The 26092-nt window shown below is 36.0% G+C and overlaps 1 protein-coding gene across 1 annotated transcript in view; it reads left to right on the plus strand.

Annotated features, from left to right (window-relative positions):
* CFAP47 (cilia and flagella associated protein 47) overlaps nucleotides 1–26092 on the plus strand; it is a gene marked incomplete at both ends in the record, with an annotated part of 261624 nt that overhangs the window by 176741 nt on the left and 58791 nt on the right. The window contains 7 exons of the mRNA XM_084200984.1: nucleotides 1494–1669; nucleotides 4075–4182; nucleotides 7707–7818; nucleotides 14989–15093; nucleotides 15260–15325; nucleotides 16672–16828; nucleotides 23726–23821. Coding sequence (XP_084057110.1) covers nucleotides 1494–1669; nucleotides 4075–4182; nucleotides 7707–7818; nucleotides 14989–15093; nucleotides 15260–15325; nucleotides 16672–16828; nucleotides 23726–23821 — 820 coding nt within the window. The remainder of the gene's footprint in view (nucleotides 1–1493; nucleotides 1670–4074; nucleotides 4183–7706; nucleotides 7819–14988; nucleotides 15094–15259; nucleotides 15326–16671; nucleotides 16829–23725; nucleotides 23822–26092) is intronic.

Genomic DNA, 26092 nt, shown 5'->3' on the forward strand with positions numbered 1-26092 from the left:
TAAAAACTATTAATCTGAGCTTTAAAATATTTTATGGCAAATTTAAATCCCATTTTACTGATGCAAGGCACTTAAATGATTTAAATTGTTGGTGTAATCTCGCCATCTGTAGAACATTAAATGTGTTTTATGTATATTCCAGTAGTCATTGTCTATAAATGGAAATGTATAGAAATTTACCAAACCATAGGCAGGCTGAAATCAGTGGGAGGCAGCTCTGTGTGGGGTCATAAAAGTATTTCATATTCATTTTTACTGTGTTATTAATTTTAATAGGCATTTTATATTTTTCTCCTTTCATATTGCAACTTGAATTATTTACTTTTTAAAAAAAAACAACTATGTAGAGTAATTTTGCTGTGAGAAACAAATCACTATATGTTAAAAAAAGCCAAACCAGCATGGATTTTTGAAAAAAACTGCTTGGTTAGAGCAAAGAAAATAGACCAAATATGAGTAGACAAATATTTAGGTACAGAGAAATAAACACATATCTTTATTTTTGGGGTTTGTGTATTTTCTATGGATAAATATGTATAAATAGAACATATGTATTTTAAGCTGCAGTTATGCCTCCTGGATTATACAGTGTGCTGCCTTCATGAGTAAATTCCTTCTGATCTAGTCAAAGTGCTTTGTTTCATGAAGTGTATTGATATTGATACACAAAAGGCACACTGAATTAACTGACACCATTTCCAACCATGCAGCAAAAGGAACTCTGCTGAAATGTAGCAGCTGTGCAGAGTGAGCTGTCTCTGCCCAATTTCTGCTCATCCTAAAGGTGTCCCACGTGTAAAATATGCAGATTTTTCTCATGAGGCCTTATTTTGGCTCTGTTTTATTACAGTAACTGGAGTTTTTTATGCATCTTTACTGTATCAATGTTTTCCAGGTGGTCAAGGAGAGATGGTCCCTTCCCTTAGACTTTAAACAAAGATACAGAGATCACTAGTGAGGGAAATGGCCTAAAGGAATAAGAGAGGAAACATTTATTGTGATGGTGTTGTTTTAATGTCAGGTATTATGATGTAACTTATAAATTAAGGGACCACATCCAGCAGAATTCAGCCTAATCATTTGCCAGCTTGCAAAGTTGATATTTCCAATTGTCTGTGCTTGGCTTTTGGGAGACAGCTTGAAGTTTTTACCTGCTTGGGATTATAGCAGATGGGCTTGAAAAGTGTATTTTGGCAAGCCTTGGTCATATCTATGAAGGTGAAGTGAGCTGTTAGAATGCAGACCAGCCAGAAAGATTTAAACTTTTTCATATTTATGGAATTAAAGAGTTTTCAATTTGAAGGTTGTCTGAAACATTTCTTGCTGCAACTTGACTTTTTATGGGTCAGTTCACACATCAGACAAAGGTGCAGCCTGAGTTTGCATAAGTGTAGACAATGAGTAAGTACCTTACACTTTTTTTGAGAAGTATCTTTTAAGTGTAATTGCTCATAATTATTTTGTGATTTTGGGTTTTTTTTTATTCTTTCTAGGATACTGTTGGAATTAATATTCCCATCACTAATCCTACCAATAAAGTTCTCAAGATGAATGTGCTGCTGGACCATCCATCCCTATTTGGAGAAAACTCTTTCATTCTCAAGCCCAAACAAACATTTTCATATCACCTACAGTTTTCTGCAGCTGCTGTTGGCGCTTTTGCTGGAAGGTATGTTGTAGAGTTTTGATACTTGTAATTGTGGCTGTTTTATTAATAAATTAACTAATTTCATTGAAACCTAAGTCCTTTGATGAAACTATTGCCCTGAAAACTCCCAAAAAAGTAAATAAATGGAATTAAGAAAATTTCCAGCTTTAAATGTATTGTGTCCACAAGAGTAGCTTTCCTCGCAGAGGAAACAGAATAACTCCTTGGCAATAGAATAACTCCTTGCTATTCTAGTTCACTACAATTTAGTGAACAATGTTTTAGAAACTTAATGTTAGAAGTCCCCCTGGAAAACTTCTGAATAGTTAGTTTTTTTTAATTTTTAGGTTTTGTGAAGGGAATAGCACAATTTCATTTTCTTCTGAGAAGGAATGAAATTGTAAAAACAAACTAAAGCATGTGGAGAACCCTTTAACTGTCTTCACTTAAATCCAGTTACCTTCATTATCTTCTATTACTTAACCAAGATCCACTAAATGAATATGGAGAGGTTTTAAATTAAAATTTTTTCATTACATTGGAAATCCCAGTGAAAACCTGCAGGTATCATAATTAGCAATAAAAAGACAGATGACCTCTTGGTCTTAGTTTCAACTAAAACAGTTCAGCAAGTAATTGAACAGTGTAGAATTGCTAAGCTTACTTTCCTGGAATTTGGTTACCAAAGCATTATTTTGTCTAAAGGCTAATTGAAAAACAATTCCCTGTTTTTCAGTTATCTCAACTGACTGGCAAAAATACAGAGATGGGTGGAGGATGGGGTGGTAATTTAAGAGGAGGGCAGAGACATCTGACCAGTTTAGAAAGAATATATTCAAAGTCAAAATCCATTCAGAGATTTATTCAATTTGCTTGTATTGTTTTTTCCAAAGACCAGAATAATGCCAGATATCATTGAGTAGTACAGATTCAAATAATACTGTTTTATAAAAATGAGTGCTTTTATAACTCTAGTAAGTATTTTTATTTTGTAGAAATTATGCTATCTTAAACTGAAGATGAGAATAGAGCTCATATTTTGTTTTTCATACCAGATAATATTTCTGGTATGAAAATATTTTTCAATGTTTTTCAAGTGCAGAATTTGTAGAAATTATGCTATCTTAAACTGAAGATGAGAATAGAGCTCATATTTTGTTTTTCATACCAGATAATATTTCTGGTATGAAAATATTTTTCAATGTTTTTCAAGTGCAGAATTTCTAAATAATAAGATAAATGTTTTTTTTAACAGGAAAAAATTTTGGGCTCACCTTTTGTGGGCTGGGGCTTAGGGAATATATGCAGAGGTGAAATAAAGCACATATGGACATTCTCCAAATGGTTTTGCAGTTTTGTTCCAGAAGTGTGTAATAGGTCTTTTAAATTGCAGTAGCTCCCACAGCCTGCAGTTACAGCTGGACAGAGGTACTTGCACATTACATCCACACTATTAACTTCTTTTTCTGAAGCCATGGTCTGTTTCCTTTGCTATGTTAGCAGCTGGGAAGAACTGTTGGAAAAAGGGATTGTGGCAGGTGTACCTTTTCAAATGGTTGATTCTTTCCTAGAGCTGTTTTACGCTCACTTTAAAAGCTCTGTTGGCACAGGGGATGGTCTGGAACCATAAAGTCATGGAATAGACATAGTTATCTATAATTTAGAAAAAGAACTCATCCTTAGAGGGCCATGGGTTTGTACAGTGCATTTCTTCTGAGTTTTTATATGCTTCCAGTGCTTTGGTTTAATGTTATTATGACTCAGCTACTCAAAAATCCTCAAGGAATAGAAAAGAAATTCTGCAGTAGGAAAGGACTGTATTAGTGTCTGTAACTGAAATATATTGCTGTACATATCTCACCCATCAGGACACAATTTTCAGTCATGACAATCCTTGATTGTATATCAAAACAATATATTGAATATTCCTTGAAGTGTATCTCTTTGCCATGCTCATAGGAATGTGTCTCTATCTTTTTCTCACTTTATCACTAGATTTGAAAAAATGTTCCTTTTTAAAATTATTGTATAGTACTTCTGTTACTTTGCCCTTCAAAATGACTAAAAAGAAAATACTGTGATATTGAAATTAAATTAAAGCTTACTCTTATAAGCTGAAATATGTTTGGGTTGTATTTTTGATAAAAGCAAGCTTACAAACAAAAACCTAAAAGCAACAAATGAATTTTATTGGTAGAATTTACAAAAGATGAAGAAGAGATTTTGTTGCATCAGTAATTCTAAATATTATTACACTTGGTAGCTGAATTCAGATACCAGGGAGAAGTGTTAGAAGAAAAATATGACCTAATTAAAGAAGTCACTGTGTTGAACTCATTAGGTTTCTCCTGAATTTTAATCTGTTTGGATTTTTTTAATGATCTGAAAAAACAGCTGTCAGGTTAAGCTTCTGTATCTGTTTTTAGTGTCATGTTCCGGTCAGATGTGGTTGGAGAATTTTGGTATGCCCTGAAGTTCAATGTAGAGAAGCCAACACCAACTGCGCTGCCTGATATAGGATGTGAGCTTGGAAAGTGAGTATTTCATGGTGCTGGACTGGGTCTCTGCTTTTAGGTATCAGGGAAAGCATATGAAGAGTTTAATCTCAGAAAAGTGCTATATGTCTGCTGCAGTAGATTTCAGAATAATTTTTTAGATATATTTGCAGGTAGGTGAAATATTCCTTGCAGAAAAGCAATTGAAATGAAATTTTAGCCTCTATGTAAACTTCCTCTGAATCCTTTTCGTAGAAATCATTCTAACAATACTGCAGAATGTAAGTACCCAGATCGATTATACAGAGCTCTATAGGTTTGCTTTATTTTCTCTTTCTTTCCTTCTCTCTGAACTAGGAATTTACTGACAATCCTGCTTTACAAATGTTTGTATACCAGTTAGCAGTACCTTTTAACCTCTCAAGAAATGGAAAAATAATGCAACTTCTGAACTGCAGGTGCTGGGGGTAGACATGGTTGAAACACTGCAAGTGTTAAGAAAATTGATGCCTTAGAGAAATTAACCCAATTATTACCATCCTTCAACAAAATTTCAATGTGCATTTTGACAGCACAAAGTTCGGTTCCATTCTGACTTTTAAGACATAGACTAAAACTTTGAGGATAAGACTTTGAAGAGTGCCAAAACTTTAGCAGTGCTTTTCCACATATTACCTCCACTTCCTAGTAGTTTCTGTGGACACACTGCTCTTCTGCATGCTAAGTCTGTAGTTAACATACATTACAGACTGAGCAGAAATGTCAGAGAGCACAAAATGAAATTTTACCTGATTAAATTTTTGTGAGTGAATATATTCTGCTGTTCAAATATGATGCATAGACTGAAGATAACTGACAATGCCTTTCTTATTATGTTCTAAAGAAAAAAAAGTTGTGCTGTTTTCTGGCTTTTACTTTTAAATTCTGGGCTGACTGGAGTAAAAACCATTATTTTTCTCTACTATGTAGGCTCTTGCTATTAGGAGTCAGGAATTACTTAAAACCTTTTTATTCAGACTTTCTGGCACTCATAATTTTCTCTGACATGCACTGCCTGAAAACTACATGCACAAATGGTCTAGTGGAAAATGGCAAGTCATCCTTTCCTACTGCAAGTAAAATGGATGTGGGAAAAGATTAGCTCCATTAACTACAACTCTTCCTGTTAAAACTCTTATCTAAAACTCCTCAAAGCCCATACTTTATTTTTTACAAATGAGATTTCTTTTCCCTTTACAAGTACATGCATGCTGTAGTTCCTATGCATTTGTAAATATGTGGGGAAACACTGTGTCCAGTTCTGGACAGTTCTGGCCTCCTTGGTACAAGAAAATCAAGGACCTACTGGAGAGGGTCCAGCAGAGGCCACAGGAATGAGGAGAGGTCTGGAACATGTCTCTTATGAGGAGAGACTGTGAGAGCTGTGCCTCTTTAGTCTGGAGAGGAGAGGGCTGGAAGGGCATCTCATCAACACATATAAATAGCACAAAGTGGGTGCCAAGAGGATGGTGCCAGGCTCTTTTTGGTGGTGTCCAACAGTGCCAGCATAATGTCATCAGCACTCTTCTTGAAGTGCAAAGTGTTGGACAATGGCAGTCAGTGATGCCATTGAGGTTACAGTTCAGTTACTGGCAATTTCTCTGCCTCATGAAAAGACGACGCTGTCCAAATAAATTGGCTGCCCTAATGTATGTTGAATATATAAAGGCAGTGCAGGCAGACATCTGTGTGTTGTCTAAGAAAGATATCAGTTTGGGAGTTTTTTAAATGGATGTACTTCTTTGCTATGTATCCAGAGGTGTGAACTGTAAACATCATCAAATGTTTGAAGCATTTTAGGTTGGTGAAGATTTGTAATTTTTTAACAGATTTACTTTCATTCTACACCTTTCCCCTGAATGCAGAAGAAGCATTAGCATATGAATATAAGAATAATGTTTTTCATTGTGTCCTCACTGTATTCTTTTTTCTATTGATCTGAAAAAATCCAGTATTTGTGTCCTTGAAACATTACCTAGAATTAGGTTAGGGCCAAGATCCCACTGATAACTTAGAATCAATTTCTAACTAATTCTTGAAAGAGAAAAAAAAAATAGGAATTTATCTTTTAGTCCTTCTTCATATTCCCTAAAATTCTTGGGCTATCACAGTCAGATCTGCTTTTTGTTTGTGTTAAGGTAGATTTAACAGATCCCTTAGCATATGTTTCTAGGGAGGGAAACCTTCTCCCTGATATTTTTCATCTTTCCTTATCCATCCTGTTATGGGCTCCACAGTTGAGTCATTGAAGATGAGTCAATTGAATGATGCTCATAGTGATCTGGAATTTACTGCCACATGCAACAATTTTTCCAGCATAACCATGATAGTCAATCTGTGTGGAGTGGCAGGATTTTGATGACTTGAAGAACTTCTAACAGTCGAATAATTCCTGAAATTTCAGATATTCCAACTTAGTTTTCCCTTTGACAAAATATTACACATGAAAGAGACCAGACAAAAAAAAGAGAAAAAAAAAAGAGTAGAGATGGTAAAGGTAAATGCAAAAAATGAGAATTATCAAGTGAGTCTGAAGTTCCTGTGTGAAAGTTTCCTAATATTTCTTTACTCTCAGGTTTTGAGACTCAATGATACAATGCTTTGACAGTGTTAGTCAGAAACAAGTCTGGTGCTCACTGCTGGGGATTTATGCCATTGCATGGGTTGGAAGGAATCCACCTGTGAACAGGTTTTAGGGTCTGAAGTTACAGTCATCAAGCTGAATTGAAATACCTGCTGAATGTTGCTTTTTTGTATTTTATTTTTCCTTACTGATTTAGCTATGATTAACAGACTAATTTTTTCCAGATGATAAATATGTGCAGCAATCTGGCAGTTGACCTGCCACAGCTGTAACTAGAGGGAATATCCATTAGGAGATAAATTACAGCAAAACCAATATATGTATCTCATTTTTCAAACTTTTCTTATTTACTGTTTTCACTTATTCACCTTGAACCTCTTCTCTGTGTCCCTTGGTATTACAACAAGAATGTGATTTATGGTCATATAACTTCACTGAAAAAAAAATGTAGTATTTTGACCAGAATAGAGGAAATTTTGAGAGTCTTGTGAATGATTTTAAAATTTTTCTTCGTATTGAAAATATCTCATGAATGTTCTTTAAGTGGAAAATAAAGGGCCAGCTGATTTAAGCAATCAGCATACTCCGATCTTTCTTCTGGAAGGGTCACTATTCTCATTAGAAAATATAATCTACATGTGGAACATAATGATTCTATGATTATGTTGTAATAAGCAACACAACAAATGAACAAAATGAAACATTGAATGAATTAAGGATTTATTGTTATTTATAATAATTATTAATAATAATTAAGGTTACTAAATATGTTTCCACACTAGTGCAGAAATGCCAATGCAATAAAACTTAATTATTATGTTTAAAATTAAAAAATCTAGAACTTTTCAGGAAATAAAAAAAAAAAAACCCTTTATGCATAATGACATATAATGGAAGGAGCTTTGTAAGAAATCATCATTGTCTATATGATTTTTTCCAGATGGACTCTTGCACAAATACCTCTTACTAATCCTACTAACCACACTCTGCTGCTAGAAGTGGTTAACAGTGATCCCTGCCATTTTGCAGTTGAGGCTGACCCCGATCATCTTGTAAGTAAGATTTCTGTATTTTCACAAAACAGATAGAAGACAGCCTTCTTTTTAAAACAAATTGAATTATGTATTGTACTGTGGGTTCAGAATATGCAATCTTTTAGATATTTTAAGTACATATTTTAGAGATTTTATAGCCTGAGGAAGAAAACAATTAAACTTGAAAAGCAACTCAACCTTAAGTGGAGATGTTTTTTTCTTTCCTGGAATGCTTTGTGGAATGGTTTTGAGTGGGACTGCAGCGTAAGTTGTAAATAATTCAGGAAATATTAGAAGGAGAAGTTGTAAACAAAGCAGCTGGGTAGAAGATTCATAAGTATCTAATAATCAACAGAATAACTAGGTAAATATTTAGGTTAGTAGATAAACTATTAATGGAAGAATACAAGAATATCTAATACTATAAGCAACTTGCAAGGAATATGAATAATAATTTGATCAGTATAGCTGCAAGGAAGCTTCAAGCAAATACCTAGAATTGTTTTATTCTGCAAATTCACTTACCTCGAGCGTGATTTCTCTTAACACTCTTGTTATGTTCTCCACTTTTTTCTCCTTCATCACAGAAGCCCTTACATCTTGCTGCCTAACATTTATATCCTTTCTAGGAATAACAATGGTGTAGATTGGCTCAGTTTTTGTATGTTCATTGAGATTTGTTAGAGTTTGTTAGAGTTAGAGTAGGTGGTCAGGATTCAGAAAAATATTTCATATTAACCACTGAATACTAGTTAATAGTACAGGCCCCATAAGCAATTCTTTGGGTATTATTAAGGTAATTCTATGAAATATGTGACCTTTTCATGATAAGGAGATGAGAAAAGGGGAGGGCAGATGCATGCAAACTCTGCATCTGGATGAGTGGCATTGAGTGCCTCCATCACAGCCTCTTAGGATGTGAAGTCAGAACCTTTAACACACCAAGAAAAAAAGAGAAAAAAAAAAAAAAGTGAAATGGTGCCTTTTCTAGACATGAAGAAGGTAATCCAGGGAAGACACCAAAGTTGGTCAGTGCCTTTCAAAGCAAATTATTCTGCAATTTTATGATTCTATTCCTGCAAAATGGTTTAAGAGTCAGGGAGAGGAATATTGTAATAAAATAAAGCTAAGAAGATACAAAAGACCATATGGGGGAAATAGAAGAATGATACATAGTCCTTATAGGTTCAGTTTTCAGAAACTGAACAGCTTTCAGCCTCAAATGTAGGCGTACAGCCAGGCCAAATATTGCTAAACGGGGTTCTGATGGTAACAGCTAAAGGAGATCAAACTTATTTACTCAGTTTCCCATATATTGCTACGTAGGATTCCATTAAATTAAAAGTATAAAACATAAAGTTTTTTCTAGTCTGTCTTTTCTGTCATGCACAATAACACATCTTTATACAATATGTTAAACCTTGACAAGTGCTATTACTAATTATTTAATGAATTGGTATTTGAATAGGGGCTTAGAAACATAATGGATGCAAGCTATATTAATTGTCTGGGAGTATTATAGATGTATTATGTTTGGGTCATTGCCAGAGAAGTGGGTTAGATTTAACTATAGTGACTTTTAGCTGCTCCAGATTGCATATTACCTTGCACAGGAAATTAACAAAAAGAAAAAAAATATCTCTGCTCTCATAATTTATCATTAGAGATTCACACATCAACAATAGCTACATTACATTGTGTTGGAAAAGACACATTCAACACTAACTGCAGTAATTTTCTCTATCCTTTTTATTATAATCCTCAGTCCTGTATATCACTATGGATTGAATTCTGAAATGTTTCAAGTTAATTGCAGTAGTTCTTCCAGTTACAGAATAGCTTTGGTTGCTAAATGCAACTACTTAATATTTATTTCATGTAGCTGTCCCTTTTTGAACCTATTTCTTCCATTACAGACCCATGTTTGGAGAGGTTATGTGATTTCCTTCAGTTATGGTGACAAAGTCAGGGGGTGGCATTTCTATCACAGAATGATTGGGGTGGAGCCATCTAATCCAACCCCCTTGGTGAAGCAGGTTCAGCCAGAGGAGGTTACACAGGATCACCTCCAGGCAGGTTTTGAATATCTCCTGAGATGCGACTCCACAGCTTCTCTGGGCAGCCTGTTCCAGTGCTCGGTCACCCCCACAGGAAAGAAGTTTTTCCTACATATTGAGATGGAACTTCCTGTCACTGGGCAACACTGGAAGGAGTTTGGCACTTGCCCTTAAGATACCTGTATACATTGATGAGGTCCCCTCTCAGTTGTCTCTTCTCCAGACTGAACAGGCCCAGCTCCCGCTGTCTCACCTCATTAGAGATGCTCCAGACCCCCAATCACTTTTGTGGCCTCTGCTGGACCCTCTCCAGTTAATTCCTTGTCTTTCTTGGACTGGGGAGCCCAGAACTGGACACAGCACTCCACATGTTCTTGCTTCTCCTGAATATTTTGCATCCTAGACTGAGTACCTCCACACAACACTGCATTCAGTTTCCAGAAAATTACTGCTTATAAACCATGCTCAGTGTTTCAGGTATTGGTTTATATTAATACCCATTTCAAAACCTCTGTTATGGGTGGAAGAAGTTTCCCCTCTGAATCATTCAAGTTTCTGTTCTCCTTAAAGCAAATAATACTTTCTTGTCAGCAGAAAGATTATGATTTGTGCAACACCCAGATAAAAGGCAACAGAAAAGAGCAAATTATTTGAACAATAGATTGAAGATGGGATTGTCCAATGAAGATACATTATATTTGAAGACACTTATTAAAGTCAGGTCAATAACTTTGATATTTCATGTAAATTTCCACATTTGTTTTTATGTCATCTAAGATGCAGGACTTTTGAATGTACTGGGCTGTTGATCAGAAAATGTCTCAAGTCAATTTCTTCAGTCCCTCAGTTGTGTTAGATAAATCAGATTAAAAAGTGGTATCAAAGAACTTTTTTCTTCTCTTAAGATATTTGCCTAAAAATTATCAAAATTTTGACTAATATTTCAGAATTTTTGAAAAATCCAACATTATTATCATACTTCCATGTGTGTGGAAGTTTGTTTGTTCCAGTTTCAGTTTGGAACAAAGGGCATTACCGAAATATCACAAAGCATTATTTTCTATAGATCTGATTCAACTTAAAGTATGGACATCATTATTAACATGCTTTCTTGAGGTCCAGTTGGATTAGTCTCAAGTATTCCTGAACTCCAGGGTGCATAATGAAGTCTAAATGAAATTCAAAGGCTTTAAATCCTTCATCAGCTTCATGTCAATTAGAAGCAGCTCTATTACTCCTTGTAAACTGATAAAAATTAGAAAAGACTGCATATCTTACTGGTGGCTTTGCAATTGTAGCCTACGTCAGTTTAAATGGAATATAACATCTTGGATTTCTTTCAAAAATTTGATAAAAGATTTCAAGGATACCCTTTAATGGGCTTTGGATTTTTTTTTTTTTAAACAAGCTAGGTTTAATTTTTGTTTCACTTCTTGTGAATCTTTAACGAACTTAATAACTTTATAAATGCTGCCAAATTATCTAAAAGCCAGAATGAAAATGAATTGTCATAAGTTTACTGTAAAATTCCAACTTGTTTTTCATTACTATATTGGGTATTAGGGGTGGGAAAAAAGTCATTGGGATGGTGAGTTTTGTTTTTCTGTCCTGACTGCAGCTTTCTTAGTCTTTAGCAGAAAAGGATTCAGGTTCAGCATTTAACAGGTGAAAATTTTCAATCATCAATAATGTGTTCCCCAATTTACTGCTTTTCTTCTATATAAATACATTGATGTGTTTCACATTTTTGTGTATTTTATAGACATACAGATATATTTACAATGTACAAGAAAGTCTTACAAACAGGATCATCTCCATGGCCCAAAAAGAAATGTACTTTCACTGTAACTCTTCAATTTGCTATTCTCCTGGCTTATACTAGCCTAAACCTTTTCCATTAAGCTGAGTTCTTTCCTGATTGGCTTTGAAACACAATTTTTATTGAGACCAAATAACTTAATAGGAACGGGCTGGCAGAGAGGAGTGCAGTCTTTGTGTGCAAGCTTTAAGGATTTTCTTAATTACCATGAGTATTGTTTTGTACAGAGTAGAGAACAAGTTTTTAGATTTCATGAAAATTTCTCCTCCTTTCTTCATTTTATAACAGAAATAATGTATTTGTAGTTAACTTCAGACTCAGTTTCTGTATTTCAACTGTTATAGCTGAGATCTTATGACGAGCAATGATAACAGTTCCTTTTCACATGACTATTGTGGAAGTCATTTGTTTATGTAAACAAAATGAAAGGCAGGAGATGTGTTAGCATCAGCATATTAAATTGAATTATTCTATGACCTTAAAATATATGGTTTAGCATTATTTTTCAATTGTAGTTTTAGAAGCAATTTTTTTCTTTTTTTTTTTATTTCAGCAGAAAGTAAGTAGGTTTTTTTGCCTACCTTATTTCAAACCAAATTAATTTTTGGATTCACCGAACATCAAACTGTAAAATTAAAAATGAATTTTTAAAACCAAATCTATAGTGTACAAATTAACAATCCTTTCTGCTTTCAGAGCAGTCAGTCTGCTGGATTATCATAGCTCCATGTTGATTATTTTGATTCATTGTGGCAGTGCATTTTCTGAGTAATGATAATATGTCAAGTAATACTTATTGGAAATCGAACTGCTGTCTGTTTGTATCTCTGTGGAAGAGTTATTATTCTAAGTAATGTGAATGTCTTACACTGAAATTACTCAATATTTAAAAATCTCAGTGTTAATTTAATGATATAGTGTTAGTCTATGCCATCCTGTCTTTACCTAGCTTTTCATTTTAATAAAAAGTATTTTCTGTGATGGTTCTTTCTCCATTTTTAGGTCTTCATTTGATAAATGGGTCTGACTAGTAGGTAGGAGCTGGACTGCAAATGAAAGTTTAATTAACTATTATGGCAGTAGTCTGATGAATTACTTTAAAACTTTCTCTCCGAAAAAAGAAAATAACATTTTAAGTTTGGTGTGTTAGTTGAGCGCACCTGAGCTCTGTCCTCTCTTCTGCACAACCCACCTCCCACTGCCATCAGCAGGAATATCTGTTGTTCAAGGATGTTGTTCACCAACATCCCTGTCCCTCACTGAGCTGGTACTGACGACTAATGATTTTTAGCTTTTTATATATTTTCGTATGTTTGTGGCTTTGTAGACTGCTAATACATGGTTGCAGCTTCCAGTACTCTTCCTGCCCTTTTATCTCTACATTTTAGAACAATAAGTTAACCTTCTAACACATTCCTGAAATACTGTTTAGTCTTCTTTTCAAGAAGAGAACCTACAACAAAGACATTTTGTTTTCCAACCAGAATCTGAGACGACACAAAAAATGGGGCAAAGAAGCCCCTGGACTAATTCCAATGGGGCAATACCTGGGGTAAAATTACCTAAGCAACTGCTCTTCTAGTTGGACAATATCTGATAGCTACACCAATCAGATAACCTTACAAAAATGGTAGAAGTACTGTATTATGTGTGCATATTGCCAAAAGGTGCACCCCGAAGGCCTTTCAGTTGAAGATTTACTGTTACATGTTATCATTTTAACAGTGTTTGGAAGGATCTGTGTTTTATTCCCGCAAACTCTCTATAAACACTCCCAGGGGATGACTGGCAAGACCAGGAACAGGCTCCTGCCTGGGCCCAGCTCTGGGGTTGCAGGGAAGGCCGTGGGGCAGTGAGGAAAAGCAGTAAAGGCTTGGATGACGGATGGGATTCATCCATGGACGGATGGGATTCATCCATGTCAAGGGAGACTGGATGAGGTCAATGTCCCGAGACAATGCCCCTGTGGGGGGCTTGGGGACGGGCCAGGCCTTGCTTTGTGCGGGGACTGTGACCCCAGACACGCAGCCTGGCTGAGCTGCCAATCAATCAACAATCAACCAATCACATACTGGGGTGCTGCTAACCCAGCCTCTGATTGGTAGAGTTATCTATCAATCACACATTGGGGCAGCGCTAATTGGGCTCTGATTGGCCAACTGACTGGAAGGCCTACCTGGGGGCGGGCCAATGAAGGCCATGGAGCTCAAAAGATGGCGGACGCTTGCGCAGTGCTTTCTGCTGGAGTTTCTATTTCAGTCGTGCTGAGCACCAGAAGTTGGTAGTTTTATGTGTGTTTGTCAGTTCCAGCTGTTGTAGGGTCTTGCTTTGACTTTCATTTATTGCAAATTATATTCATTTTATGGAATATAGTTTAACTGCTCATGATATCAATCAATTACCTTTTTACCTCTTCTTACGTGAAAATGTTATTTATACCTATATAATAATAAAAGTCTAATACCTGTTTTTTATTAAAGAAATAGTCCTAGTAATTGTGTATTCAGTGATTCTGGCTGATCACACTCTAAATGCATTGGCATTTTTAGTCTTCATAATTCAATTCATTTACTGCTTATCTGCTTCTTGAAAACAGATATTAATCTGTTGTAGTCAGCTACTTTGCTTTTGCCTATGCAATTCAGACTGAAGTAGAATACTTGAGGTGAAGAGAAAGCCTGCAACATTATTTACAGTGTTGGTTTTGCTAAAGGTAAGGAGAAGAGAGACAAAGCACTGGTTTATTAAAACCTGGCCTGTGTTTCCTTTCTAAGGCAGTTTGTGTCCGTGGGGGTCACTGTGATGACCCTCAGTGCCATCAGACACCTCAGTGCTGTTTGAGTGGTGTCTGAGAGCTGCTGCCCGTGTCCTTGGAGCAGTTGTGGCCCCATGGGGGTCACTGTGATGACCCTCAGTGCCATCAGACACCTCAGTGCTGTTTGAGTGGTGTCTGAGAGCTGCTGCCCGTGTCCTTGGAGCAGTTGTGGCCCCGTGGGGGTCACTGTGATGACCCTCAGTGCCATCACACACCTCGGTGCTGTTGGAATGGTGTCTGAGAGCTGCTGCCCGTGTTCTTGGAGCAGTTGTGGCCCCAGCCCTGGAGCTGCAGGGCAGTGGATGTGCAGGAACTGCCCCTGGCACTGTTTGTGCAGTAACTCGCTGCCTTCACAGCCCGTGCTGGCTGAGAGGGGGAACACATTAATCACACACACATCAGCACTGCTGGTACAAAGCACAAAACAGAGATTCAAAAAAATTGATTTCCTCTCCCTTACCCCTCCTTTCTTTTGCTTCTTTGTTGTGTTTGTACAGCTGGCTGTTCCTCCTCATTCCATCAGTCAGCTGTCTGTGAGATTCTGTCCCTCTACCCTTGGAAGACGCAATCACAAGGCAACAATAACCTTCAAATGCCCACAGGTATGATAATGTACCCTCAACACTTGGGATTCAGATTAGATACTGTTTATGATAGACAAGGAAGTAAATTATTCAGCCTGTAGATCAAGCTGAACTTTAGTGACTGGATGCACAATGAAAGAGCAAACGTGAAGATGTTAAAAACTTGTAATTTTTTTATCCTTAGTTCTACACTGAAATTGTTCTGTTTACAGTATTAAAATGTGGCATAATGGCCTTGGAGCTAGAACAGGTAATGAATAATTTTAGTTTGCTCAGTAGTGAGTTTTGCTGGTTTTAACACTAGAAGACTGGCACTTAGGAGTGTCACCTCTGAAATTAAATTTCTTGGTATTTTTACTAACCCCTCAAAAATGAAATTGTTTCATTTTTTAATCTTATCTGAATTTTAGAAGATCACACAGTTGAAAAAGTTAATTCTTCCTTTCATTTTATCTGAAAATGTTTTTTACTTTGAACACCATAGAATTGTTGACTTCTCTTTTTTTCTGGAATTTTCCTGAAGTTGAATGAGAAACTAGTAAGGAGACATGAGTCATCAACATGACCTACTAACTGTTTTTAAATTACAGCTGCAATAAAAAAGAAAAACTGATAGTACAATGTAAATGACAATATTTTATCATGCAAGATGTGGTAAAATGAAGCCTTTGCTTTCTGTGCAATTTCCTCTCTGTATTTTTTTTTTTTTTGGGTTTCAGATATCCTAAAAGATTGCTGATCTGTCAATTATTCAAGTTGAGTACTACCAGCAGTTTTGAGTAGTTTTAAGCAATTGTTTAAGGAGTTGTTTTAGCAATACTAAAAAAGCAAATATTCTTTTATATGAGGAAAACAAATACTGAAGGAAGTCATGTGGCAGTTTTTTGTCCTGAAAAAGTATGATGAACAGACAGGTTATTTGCAGGTGGTGTTGGCACGGCGTTTATTTTCAGAATCTCTCTTAAATATTTAGTAAGGATAAAAACAAGGAGACAGCCATTCTAATATGAATAGTATGTATCCAAGGTCAGTTCAAGAGGACACAATGTCCTTATCTTCTCTGAAACCCGATGGACCACAGAAATTTTAGATCTACTGTTTCTTTCCAATATCCTTGATTTTTCTGTGTCTGAAGGTTAATGTTCATTCTTATCTTTGGAGTAACAGTTTTGGCTTGTTGTGTGATTCTACTGCTGTCCCATCAAAGAATTCTTTCTTCCTTTGTCTTCTGGAGACATCTTCTCACTTTATCTACTTGCAGGTTTTAATACATGTGCTTAGAATTTTGCTTTTGCAACTACTTACATTGTTCCATTCCCTACAATGAAAGCTCTGAGCACCTGATGAAAGTTAAATACTGTGTGCTTGAAGTAGGACAGAAATTAAACACAAAAAGGAGATGTGAACATCTCCCAGAATGAAAGCATTGATTTCCAGGTAGCAATACTTAGAGTAAAAACAGCTTGAAGAAAGAAAAAAGAAAGCAAAAATTAAAGTTCACTTATAGGAGAGATGCAGAACAGTGGAAGAAAGTAGGCAAAACACTTTAAAACATTCAGCTCTGACTCATCAAATAATGGCACATTCCATTCACAGTTTGGAGAACGGATATTTCACCTGACGGGGTCTGGAATTCCTCCTGAGCTCATGGAAACCACCACCACAAGTGCCTGCATCGGAGAGTACTCCTCTGCCATCATAGCCTTCCAAAATCCAACTGCTGAGAATGTGGTGGTAGATATTGTGCTGGCAGGTACAGGAGTTTGGAATTTTTTTTTTATATTTTTTTTGCATAGGGGAAGGAATTTAAGGCGTTTGGGTTCCATTAGAGGTGTGAAAGGGATGTCATTAAATTTTCCTTGTTTTATTTTTTGGCACTAGAATTCTTGTGTATTGTCCACCCCCTGTAGAGTGTGCTGTGGGAGATGGGGAAGAACACAAATCTGTAACAGCTGTGCACAGAAGACTTTTTAGGTCATGCAGCCTCATGTGGATGTGCAGCTGCTGGCTGGCTGTGTGCTGCACTGCAGCACTTTGACAACAGGAGACTCTGGGGTGTGTTTTGGTAGCTGTGCCTAAGCCACATAACTAATGCTTTGCTTTTGTTCCTCAATTAACTTTAAATATTTTATATTACTTGGTCAGATTCTGAAGAACTAAAGAGAGTTAGTAAGAGAGCAAGGACAAAACATTTTTAAGGTTTACTTTGGGATTTTTTGGGTTTTTTTTCTGATGAGCTTCCAAGCAAGTATGTTCCATCAATATTTTCAAACATGCTTTAAAGGATAAGATGAGATCTGGAATTATCAGAGATCAACAAGCAACTGTCCATACTGGGATTTCACAAATGCTGTAATAACTCAGGTTCTAAATCCCACACTCTCACTGACAACTGAAATTTACTCAGTCAAAGATGAAATTTCACTTCAAGTGCATCAGAAGGCTCTAAAAGTTTCTCTGAATCTCTACCTACTCAAACATAACATATATGTAGCATCAGAAAACAGGTGCCAGAGCATGTCCTGGCATCTACAAATAGCAAAAATTGAAGATAAACCTTCCAGTTTTATTTTCATAAATTAATAAATGTAAGAGAAATAGCAAGAAAAACATGAGAGAATAGTAAAATCAAGCCTGTTCAAAGGTAAGTTTTGAGCAATGATTACACACTCATGCTGTGATTCAGGGTTTGAGACACATAGCATAAGTGAAGAAACAGAATTTTTAAAACCTAGATTGATGTTTTTTGTTGCCTTAAATTCACACTTTTTAATCCTACTTTCTGAATAGGAATTAGAATTAAAGAAATACAGCTTTTTCCACAGTTCATATGTGGGGATCTTGGAAGCATGTTCACTTAAAAGGTCAAGAGGATCTTGCTCTCATGACCAAACACTCTCTACTTTTGCTGACCAGGATTTTTTGTCAGACTTGAGTGCAGTTTCCCCTGTTTAACTGCTGAAATATTTTCATTTATGACTGTCACAAAACAGAGTACCATTTGTAAGTGACCAGGTCTCTTGTGAATTTGAGTTGAAGTTCTCTTCTGGAAAACACTGAAAGAAGCAGCAGCATGCAAAATATTCAGTGCTTACAGACCAAGGGAATCATGGCCAGGATCTTGGGGGATTTACCAGAGTTCAGGTGCTGAGCAGGAGCTGGCAGAGGAGGGGGGGGAGCCTGGAATTGAGAAACAGAATCTTGTCCAGCTTCCTGCTTATCTGGCATCTAGGTGTCCTGAAGTGACAAGGAGCACTGCACACTGGCTGAGCACATGGAGACAGGGCAGCTGCTGCAGCAGGTGGCATTCAGTGCAGATACAGAAGGCTCCAAAGTGCTTCTCACAGTTAGAAAAGGAAGGTGAATGTTGACTGCACACCACAGGAGCTGCTCTTGGGCAGTCATTCTGATTGTGCAGCCATTGCTTCTGTAATCCAGATGGAAGCTGTGAGGGTGGAAGCTGCAGCTCTGGTCTGAGGCAGTCAGGAGTTGTAGAGGTAATCTCCCTGGCACTGCAGAGTGAATGGCAGGAGCCTCACCAGTTGGATGAATGCTGTGGTAGGTGACCTTCCTGTTTGGAGAGGGAAATGGGCAGCCTGTAGAGGAGTGACAGGCTTTGGACTTAGAGCAGCTGGAGGTATTCAGATCTACAAATCCAGATGGAATTCACAATGTAATAAAAAAATTGGCCAATATGATTGTGAGACTGTTTTTTTCGATGAAATTTTATGTTGATCAGGATCTTTTTCTGTTGATTGGGAAAAGGGTTTGTTGTTTCTTCCTTTGAAAAATGATAGAAGGAAGACTGGTGGAACAGTGGGATTATCAGCCTCACCTGAACCCCTGGTGGGGTCATTGGACCCTGCTTTTGCAGTGTGTGTAGCCCATGATTTGCATGTTCTCTTACAGTCCATGTCCAAGCCCATGAAGGTTGAGAAGGTAATCAGGAGTAGTCAAATGGATTTCTTAAGTGCAAATCATGATTGACAAATGTGATTGCCTTCTGTATGGAAATGAGTGATTATGCAAATAAAGGAGGAGCAGTGAATGTAATATACTATGATTTAGTAGGACTTTGTCATTGCATCCTGTAACATTTCTGTTTGGAAGCTTAGGAAGTCTAGGCCTGATGAACAGAATACTGAGTGGATTGGAATCTTGGCTGAACTGTTGGTCTCAAATGATGGTGATCAGCATCTTGGCATTCAGCTGCTGGCTGGTAATGATCATTGCACCCCAGGGGTCAGCCTTGGGGCCTGTATTATTCAAGACCTTTATTGAAGGTGCAGATGATGATAGAGATTGCAATGTAAATTAGGGAGAGGAACTGACATGATGGATGGTGGAGCTTCAGTGCAGAGGTACCTTGATAAATTGTTCGTGTACCTCAGTTTTGAATTGCTTTGTTCATCAACACATCATCCCTGGAACAGCTAAAGACAAAGTGAACTTTTACATTATTAGTAATGCAATTTTCATGCTAAAATGTTAACCCTTTGTAATTTTCCCTCACTCCATCTACCCTGTGTGCTTGTCGTAGCCCTGACTGTGAATTAGAAGTGCTGTGAATTACTAGCTGTGTAATCCACCCTATTTGACCAGGAAATAATTGATTATATAAACTTTTGAAGTGTGGGAGTGTATTTCATCTGTAGTATAAAGATTCCTGTTGCATCTCATAAATGCAGGATGCTTTATTCTAGTGGAAACTGCAAGCTGGGATTGTGATTTGTAGAACAACAAGAGGAATTCAGAGATGCAAACTGCTTGCCTTATTCAGAATAAATCTAGTGCCACACAGCACAGTTTAGTATTCCATTACTTTGAGGTATAATTTGTAAGAATGCTAATCCAGTGTGCTGTTCAAAAATAATGGAGAAGAATAATCAAACTTATCTGTGATGCAACTTAATCAGAAAAAATATTTATAGAGCTTAACTATTGGAGCTAAAGCCTGGTAGATTACGATATTCTGAGAAACAAGAGAAACTGCATTGTTTATTTGTTTTAGTGAACACAGTCGTATTTCTAGCTGTTGAGCATGAACTTCTCCCAGGGTGTTGTTCAGAAGTAGTGACGGAGACAGAAGTATCTGGTTTAGACAGTGAAGGATTAATGTTTGTTTTTATGCATCAGAAGTTTTCAGTCTTCATTTTTCTTTACCCATCGGTAGACCTGACATCATGATGATCTAATGTTTCTGTGATCTGTAGAATTACAAAAGGCTGTCTTTGAAAAAATAAATTATATCCTGCAGTCTTTATGAAAGGATAATTATACCTGTCCTTTAAAGTCCATCTTGAATTTTTTAATCAGATTATTGTAATGTTAATTTTCTAATTCGGTTGCTCCTGGTGACCTGTACATAAAGTTTGCTTTGTTTTAATTATAACAAGATAGTTGATTTATGCACTCAAGATATTATTTAGATATTGTTCATTCTATGATTTGCTTTGTATAGGAATACTTAACTGGAATTCTTATTTCCTTCTTTCCAGAGGAAGAGAAATCTAGTCTTACAAGCAAAATTTTGAATGCACAAGTTCAGTTTAGCATTCCTGGCCCTTATGTATCCTGTGAACTGTCAGGCTTATTGCTGGTATTACTGGAAGCCAGAAAGAGAGTGGAATGGGAAAATCAACAGAAGGCAGCAACTCAGAAATCAGAGTGCCATGCCTGACTGGTCTTGATCTTTAGAAATTGTCTTTTAGACCATGTGCCCCTTCTTACAAGAATTCAGCATGTCAGCATTGAAAATAGGGCATCTTGATTAAGGTGTAACAACAATAAACATCAACATTTATAGATTTTCTTCGTGCTTTAAAGAAAATTGCACAAGTTATCTCTCTTATTTTCCAGTAACGTTCCACAGGCAGTTTCAGTCCTATATAGACTGAATAGGCACAGTTCAGGAATAAAAATAGACATTAATTGGGGATTGTCCTGTCCAGACCATTTCTGAAGCTTGCATTTGCATTTCTGAGACTTTGTCAAACCAAAGAGCATTATTCCTCAGAAATGTTTCTTTCTGTGAATTTTGACTGCTGTTGTAGCACAAACAGACCTCTATTTGGGATAATTACAAAGCAAATAAAACTACTACTACTGCCACCCTGGACGTCTTTAAACTAGGTATTTTCTTATTGAATTTAATACAAATAAGTTTTCTTCCCAGGATTTAGACACTTGGATGCTTAAATGTGCAGCTCTGTTTCACATTGGCATGCACAACTACATAAGAGTAGTCTTGTAAGTAATGTTTATTTAGCAGGGGATTTTCTCCAAAATGAGCCAGTGACCAGAGCTACAGAGTATGCAAACTCTTGTCACAGATGGTTTAGCAACCTGCATTAGTTCAGCTCTTTCAGGTTGAATGATACTTTGCTCTAAATACCACTGTATAGTATTTTTACTAAGAGTTTTTTGGAAGCAACAAAAACTATATAAATAATTGAAACTACTGAAATCTCCAGGGTAAACCAGAGTCCACAGAGTTAACCTGTACAAGAATTATCTCTAAGTATTTGTTAATACCATGATGTTTTATCTCAGTCAGTGTGGACAATTTATTTCATATTTTCAGTGGTCCAAATATATAGTTCAAGTAAAAAATTGCAACATCTTTTATAGAGGGTATTAATTTCAGAGTTTGAAGGGCTGTGCTCAAAGAGAAGATTAAAGCTACAGCAGTAATTAGGAATTGGATAAGGGAGATGGATTGGTTCCTCTAGAATCCAGTGTTACCTGCAGTAGTAAAACTGATATCTGTGGCAGTGTAAAAGATTGCTTATTAAAACTTACCCTATGTCCAAGATAAGGCTGCATTCACATTAGGTTGGCTGTGTCTTTTCCCCTTCAAAGATATCCAAACTGGAATTGCAACTTTTTAAATGTACTTTGCAAAATATTTTCAAACTGCTTTCTAGGACCTTATGCAATTGAACTAAGCACTCAAAGACAAGTGTGCTACTTAGGCATTTTTCCTTCCGACAAAATATATTAGACTAAGTATTATTCCATATATATATATATATATATATATATATATATATATATATATATATATATGTGTGTGTGTGTGTCAGTGTTAGAGTGAAATACTAAAGATGTGAAGAAATACTATTTTTAGTCATCTAGTCAATTTAGAATACAAGTGCTAACATCAACTTTGTGCTGATTCTGAAATAATTCAAATCATTATTTTAGCTATCGAGTAAAAAGATAACGTGCAATGTATAAATGCAGCTCTGAACTGATAAATGCAATTTTGAAGCATCATGAAGAATAACCTAGTGAAACATACAGTGAAACTATATATTTCAGATAAAAAAAGGTCTTGAGATTCGTTAGCTAGTTGTGGGAAAATTACTTTTTAGCTGAATGTGTAGAAGGATATAAACTTAAAAATAGCCCTGTATCTTTTAAAGTTTGCAAAAATCTTCTAGCAGGGGAAATTTAAAGTATTCAGCTTATTAATATCCTGAAAAAAAAGGATAAAAAATAATTCTTACAGAATAATAAGCATTAGAGAGGAAGATTTCACTAAAGCCATGTTTTTGCCACTGCAGTCTCTCAGGTCAGGAAAGAAGATGATACAGTTGGTTTATTGCTATATTAAAATGAGTGTGTTGGATTTTCTTATGCACACATCATTTATTATTTGGCAAGGGCACTTCAGTTATTTTTTTTATTTCCTCACAGTTTGCAAATCTTAATTTGAACCTCTAAGCTGGTTTCCAAAACCTGAAACCTTGTTCTTGAGATGGAATCATTTTGGGATTGTTTCTCTTCTTCCAAGAACCAAGAATGATAGTGCCAAGAGAGTTGTTCTCTGCCTTCCTGAAGGTCTTTGATTGTTATTCTGTTTCTTAAAGCTATCTTAACTTTGTTCCATAACACCAACAGTCTTCCCTGGCTGTTGGATGAGTCCTGTGTATTCCATTTGCCTGTCAGCAGTTCATCATTTAGTGTTACCACGCTTTAATATGACATATGATACAGATATGGTCTATCTGTTGGTCTCAGGTTCTTGGAGTTAGCTGCTAGACATATTTCCTACAAGGAATTTCCTTTGGTTCCAAAACCTTTTTATAAAATTGGACTTCAAACTAGTTTTTCCTATCTCATTTTTTCATTTATCCACGGCATTGAAAGTGATCAGTGAAACAATCTAAATAATGTCTAAATCTTCTGTCTTTATGAAGTGATCTGTTGGTTGATCCAGAGACTTACCAACAGGAAAGTAATTCTTTTCTGCAGCTGTGTCTATACTGCTGGTCCTGAACTTGTCTCTTACATTTCATGTCACCATTGGCTTTCATTGCTACTTGATTTTTTTAATTTAGAAAACAGTTTCTTTTGTAATCTCTAATTGTTATTTAACTGAAAACATTTTCAACTTTGTGTTTCTTGATGCCATTTTATTTCATTTTAATTCTTCTTAAAAAGATATCTCTATTGTATCTATACTTCACAATGAGGAAAAAAATGAGAGAAACTTTAAGCAGAGCAGGAAAAAAGGGGTCATGTACTCCCATTAAAGGATGTATTTTATAAAACCTGTGAAGCTGTTTCATTGGGGAAGTCGTTCCATCAATTTTGAATTCTGAATGGATTTCCACAAATAATTTTTTTTTTTTTTTTTTTTTAGATCAGGGTGTGTTGAATAAGCATCTGAGTGCATCTGTCCTGTCCCAGGCCACCTGTGAGGAATCTGTTTTTACTCTTCTGGTTAAACAACCACAAGGTAAGTAACTTCTTAACCCTTAATATGTATTTAAACTATTATTGTTACTTATTTTAACCTGCAAAAAGGCACAGTTTCCTAAAATGTGAAGTACCAGAGTGGTAAAATATGTAATTTCTAAGAAAATTATTTTGAAAATTAAATTTCTGTTGTTTGAAGGATCAGTTAAAAAAGAAAAAGAAGAGGAAAGAAAATCCAAAAATCAAAGAGTTGGGCACTTGTAACTGTTTAATTTTTAGCAAATTAACAGAAAACAAAAAAGAGAATTATTTAATTCTAAATACACTTATGTTTCTCCTCAGTCTTTACAGTCACTTTAACTCTTTCTTTTTTTTTTTTTGTTCAGGGGGATTGTATATTGTTTTTTGATTTTGTTTATTTGTTGTTTGTCTGGGGTTTTTAAAGATAATTCTAGTCTGTAGTTTCTGGGAAAATTTTCATGGGAAAATACAGAAAACAGTACTTTTCAATTAAAGAGCTATCTGGAAAGAATTAAATTATTTAGTTTATTATCCTGAATGAAATTTTAGATGTCATTTCTGGTCATATCTGATCTGAGATGTGATATGAAAGGAACAAATTGCCTTTAGTGCTGTAATTGCGCCAAAATTTATTTTTTACTTGTACATGATAATTGATTTATTTGATTTATCTGATGTTATTATAAAGCTTGGATTATAACAGAAATTGCATATTTTAATGATATTAAATGATTCATTGCTGAAGTATAGAAGGTAAGTAGATTTCTGTACCTATTTTAAATATTTTTCCTAATAATTATTTCTATTGATTACTTCTCAGATATGCTTTCTAATTTCAGAACTCACAGGTAAATTATTCATATCTTCAACTGTTTACAAAAGAAGTTAATTTTCTTTGCTCATATACCTTACAAATATGTGTTAGCATCTGTTTCATGTTAATTATAGATATAAGAATAAGCCATACCATTTTCCTTGAAGAAATAGTGTCTATCTCTCATTAAAGACCTTGTTTAGAAATATGGAATGAGGATCACTTGTTTACAATTTCATTCAAAAAATTTGCCATATGCTATGGTTTTCCTGTAAATTTACTTGACAGATCTTTATTTCATAAAGGATATTGCAGACATAACTGTTCCCAGCAAGGAGCTATTTTTTGTTTTCCCTTCTGGAAGCTTGCTATGCCTCAAAACGTTTCTAGGGGTTATAGAAAAAAAGATTTGGAAGAAAAAGAGTTGTAAGAATTGATCTGCATGTTGTGTCATTTTTATATATATGCATTTTTTGTGGTTTCATCCCAGCCAGCAGCCAAGCCCCAGGCAGCCACTCACTCACTCCCCCACCAGCAGGACCAGGGAGAGAATTGGAAGGGTAAAAGGTGGAAAACTCCTGGGCTGAGATAAAGACAGTTTGATACGGAAAGTAAAAGCCACAAAAGCAAAGCAAAGGAAACAAAGAATTCATTCACTGCTTCCCAAGGGCATGCAGGTGTTCAGGCATCTCCAGGACCCCATCACATCTAACAGTGACTTGGGCAGACAAACCCCGTCACTCCAAACATCCCCTCTTCTCCTTCTTTCTGCCACTTCAAACTCTGATCCATGATGTGACATGATCTGGAATATCCCTTTGGTCAGTTTGGGTCACCTGTCCTGGCTGTGTCTCCTCCCAGCCTCCCATGCACACCAGTCTCCTCACCAGTGTGGCAGCAGGAAAAGCAGAAAAGGCCTTGGTTCTGTGTAAACCCTGCTCAGCAGTAACAAAAACATCCCTATTTTATCATCACTGTGTTCAGCACAAATCCAAAACACTGCCCCATACCAGCACATTTTACACAGACAAATACAAAAGCTGTAACATTTTCCATGACCTTATATATATTTTTTTTTCCACAGAAGCAGTGAGGAACTGTCCAAAACAATCTAGTTTGTGTACACAGCAAAACTGATGGTGTAATCCCTTCACAAATATAAGAAATATGAGAGCAGTGAAGCACTCTTAAAAAGTTGTACTTTTTCCTCATCTTTTATGTCTGAAATATCTTAATGATGTGATCAGTAGGTGAAGATCAGATTAGATGCAGGTGTTACTGCTTACCATTATTCCCTATAAAAAAGAAACAATACTTTGAAAATGTGTTGAAATTAAATATTCTTGATAGACTTGCTGGAATATGATTGCTAGATCATTTTATGAGCAAAATTCACAATTATGGAGAAACTGTGCTTGTTGCTGATTAATTTCTTGTTTTTCCCTCTGTCCCTCTAAAAGCTGGGGGTAGAAATTC

The sequence above is a fragment of the Fringilla coelebs genome (genome assembly GCF_963513975.1).
Source record: "Fringilla coelebs genome assembly, chromosome: 2".
Lineage (NCBI taxonomy): Eukaryota > Metazoa > Chordata > Aves > Passeriformes > Fringillidae > Fringilla > Fringilla coelebs.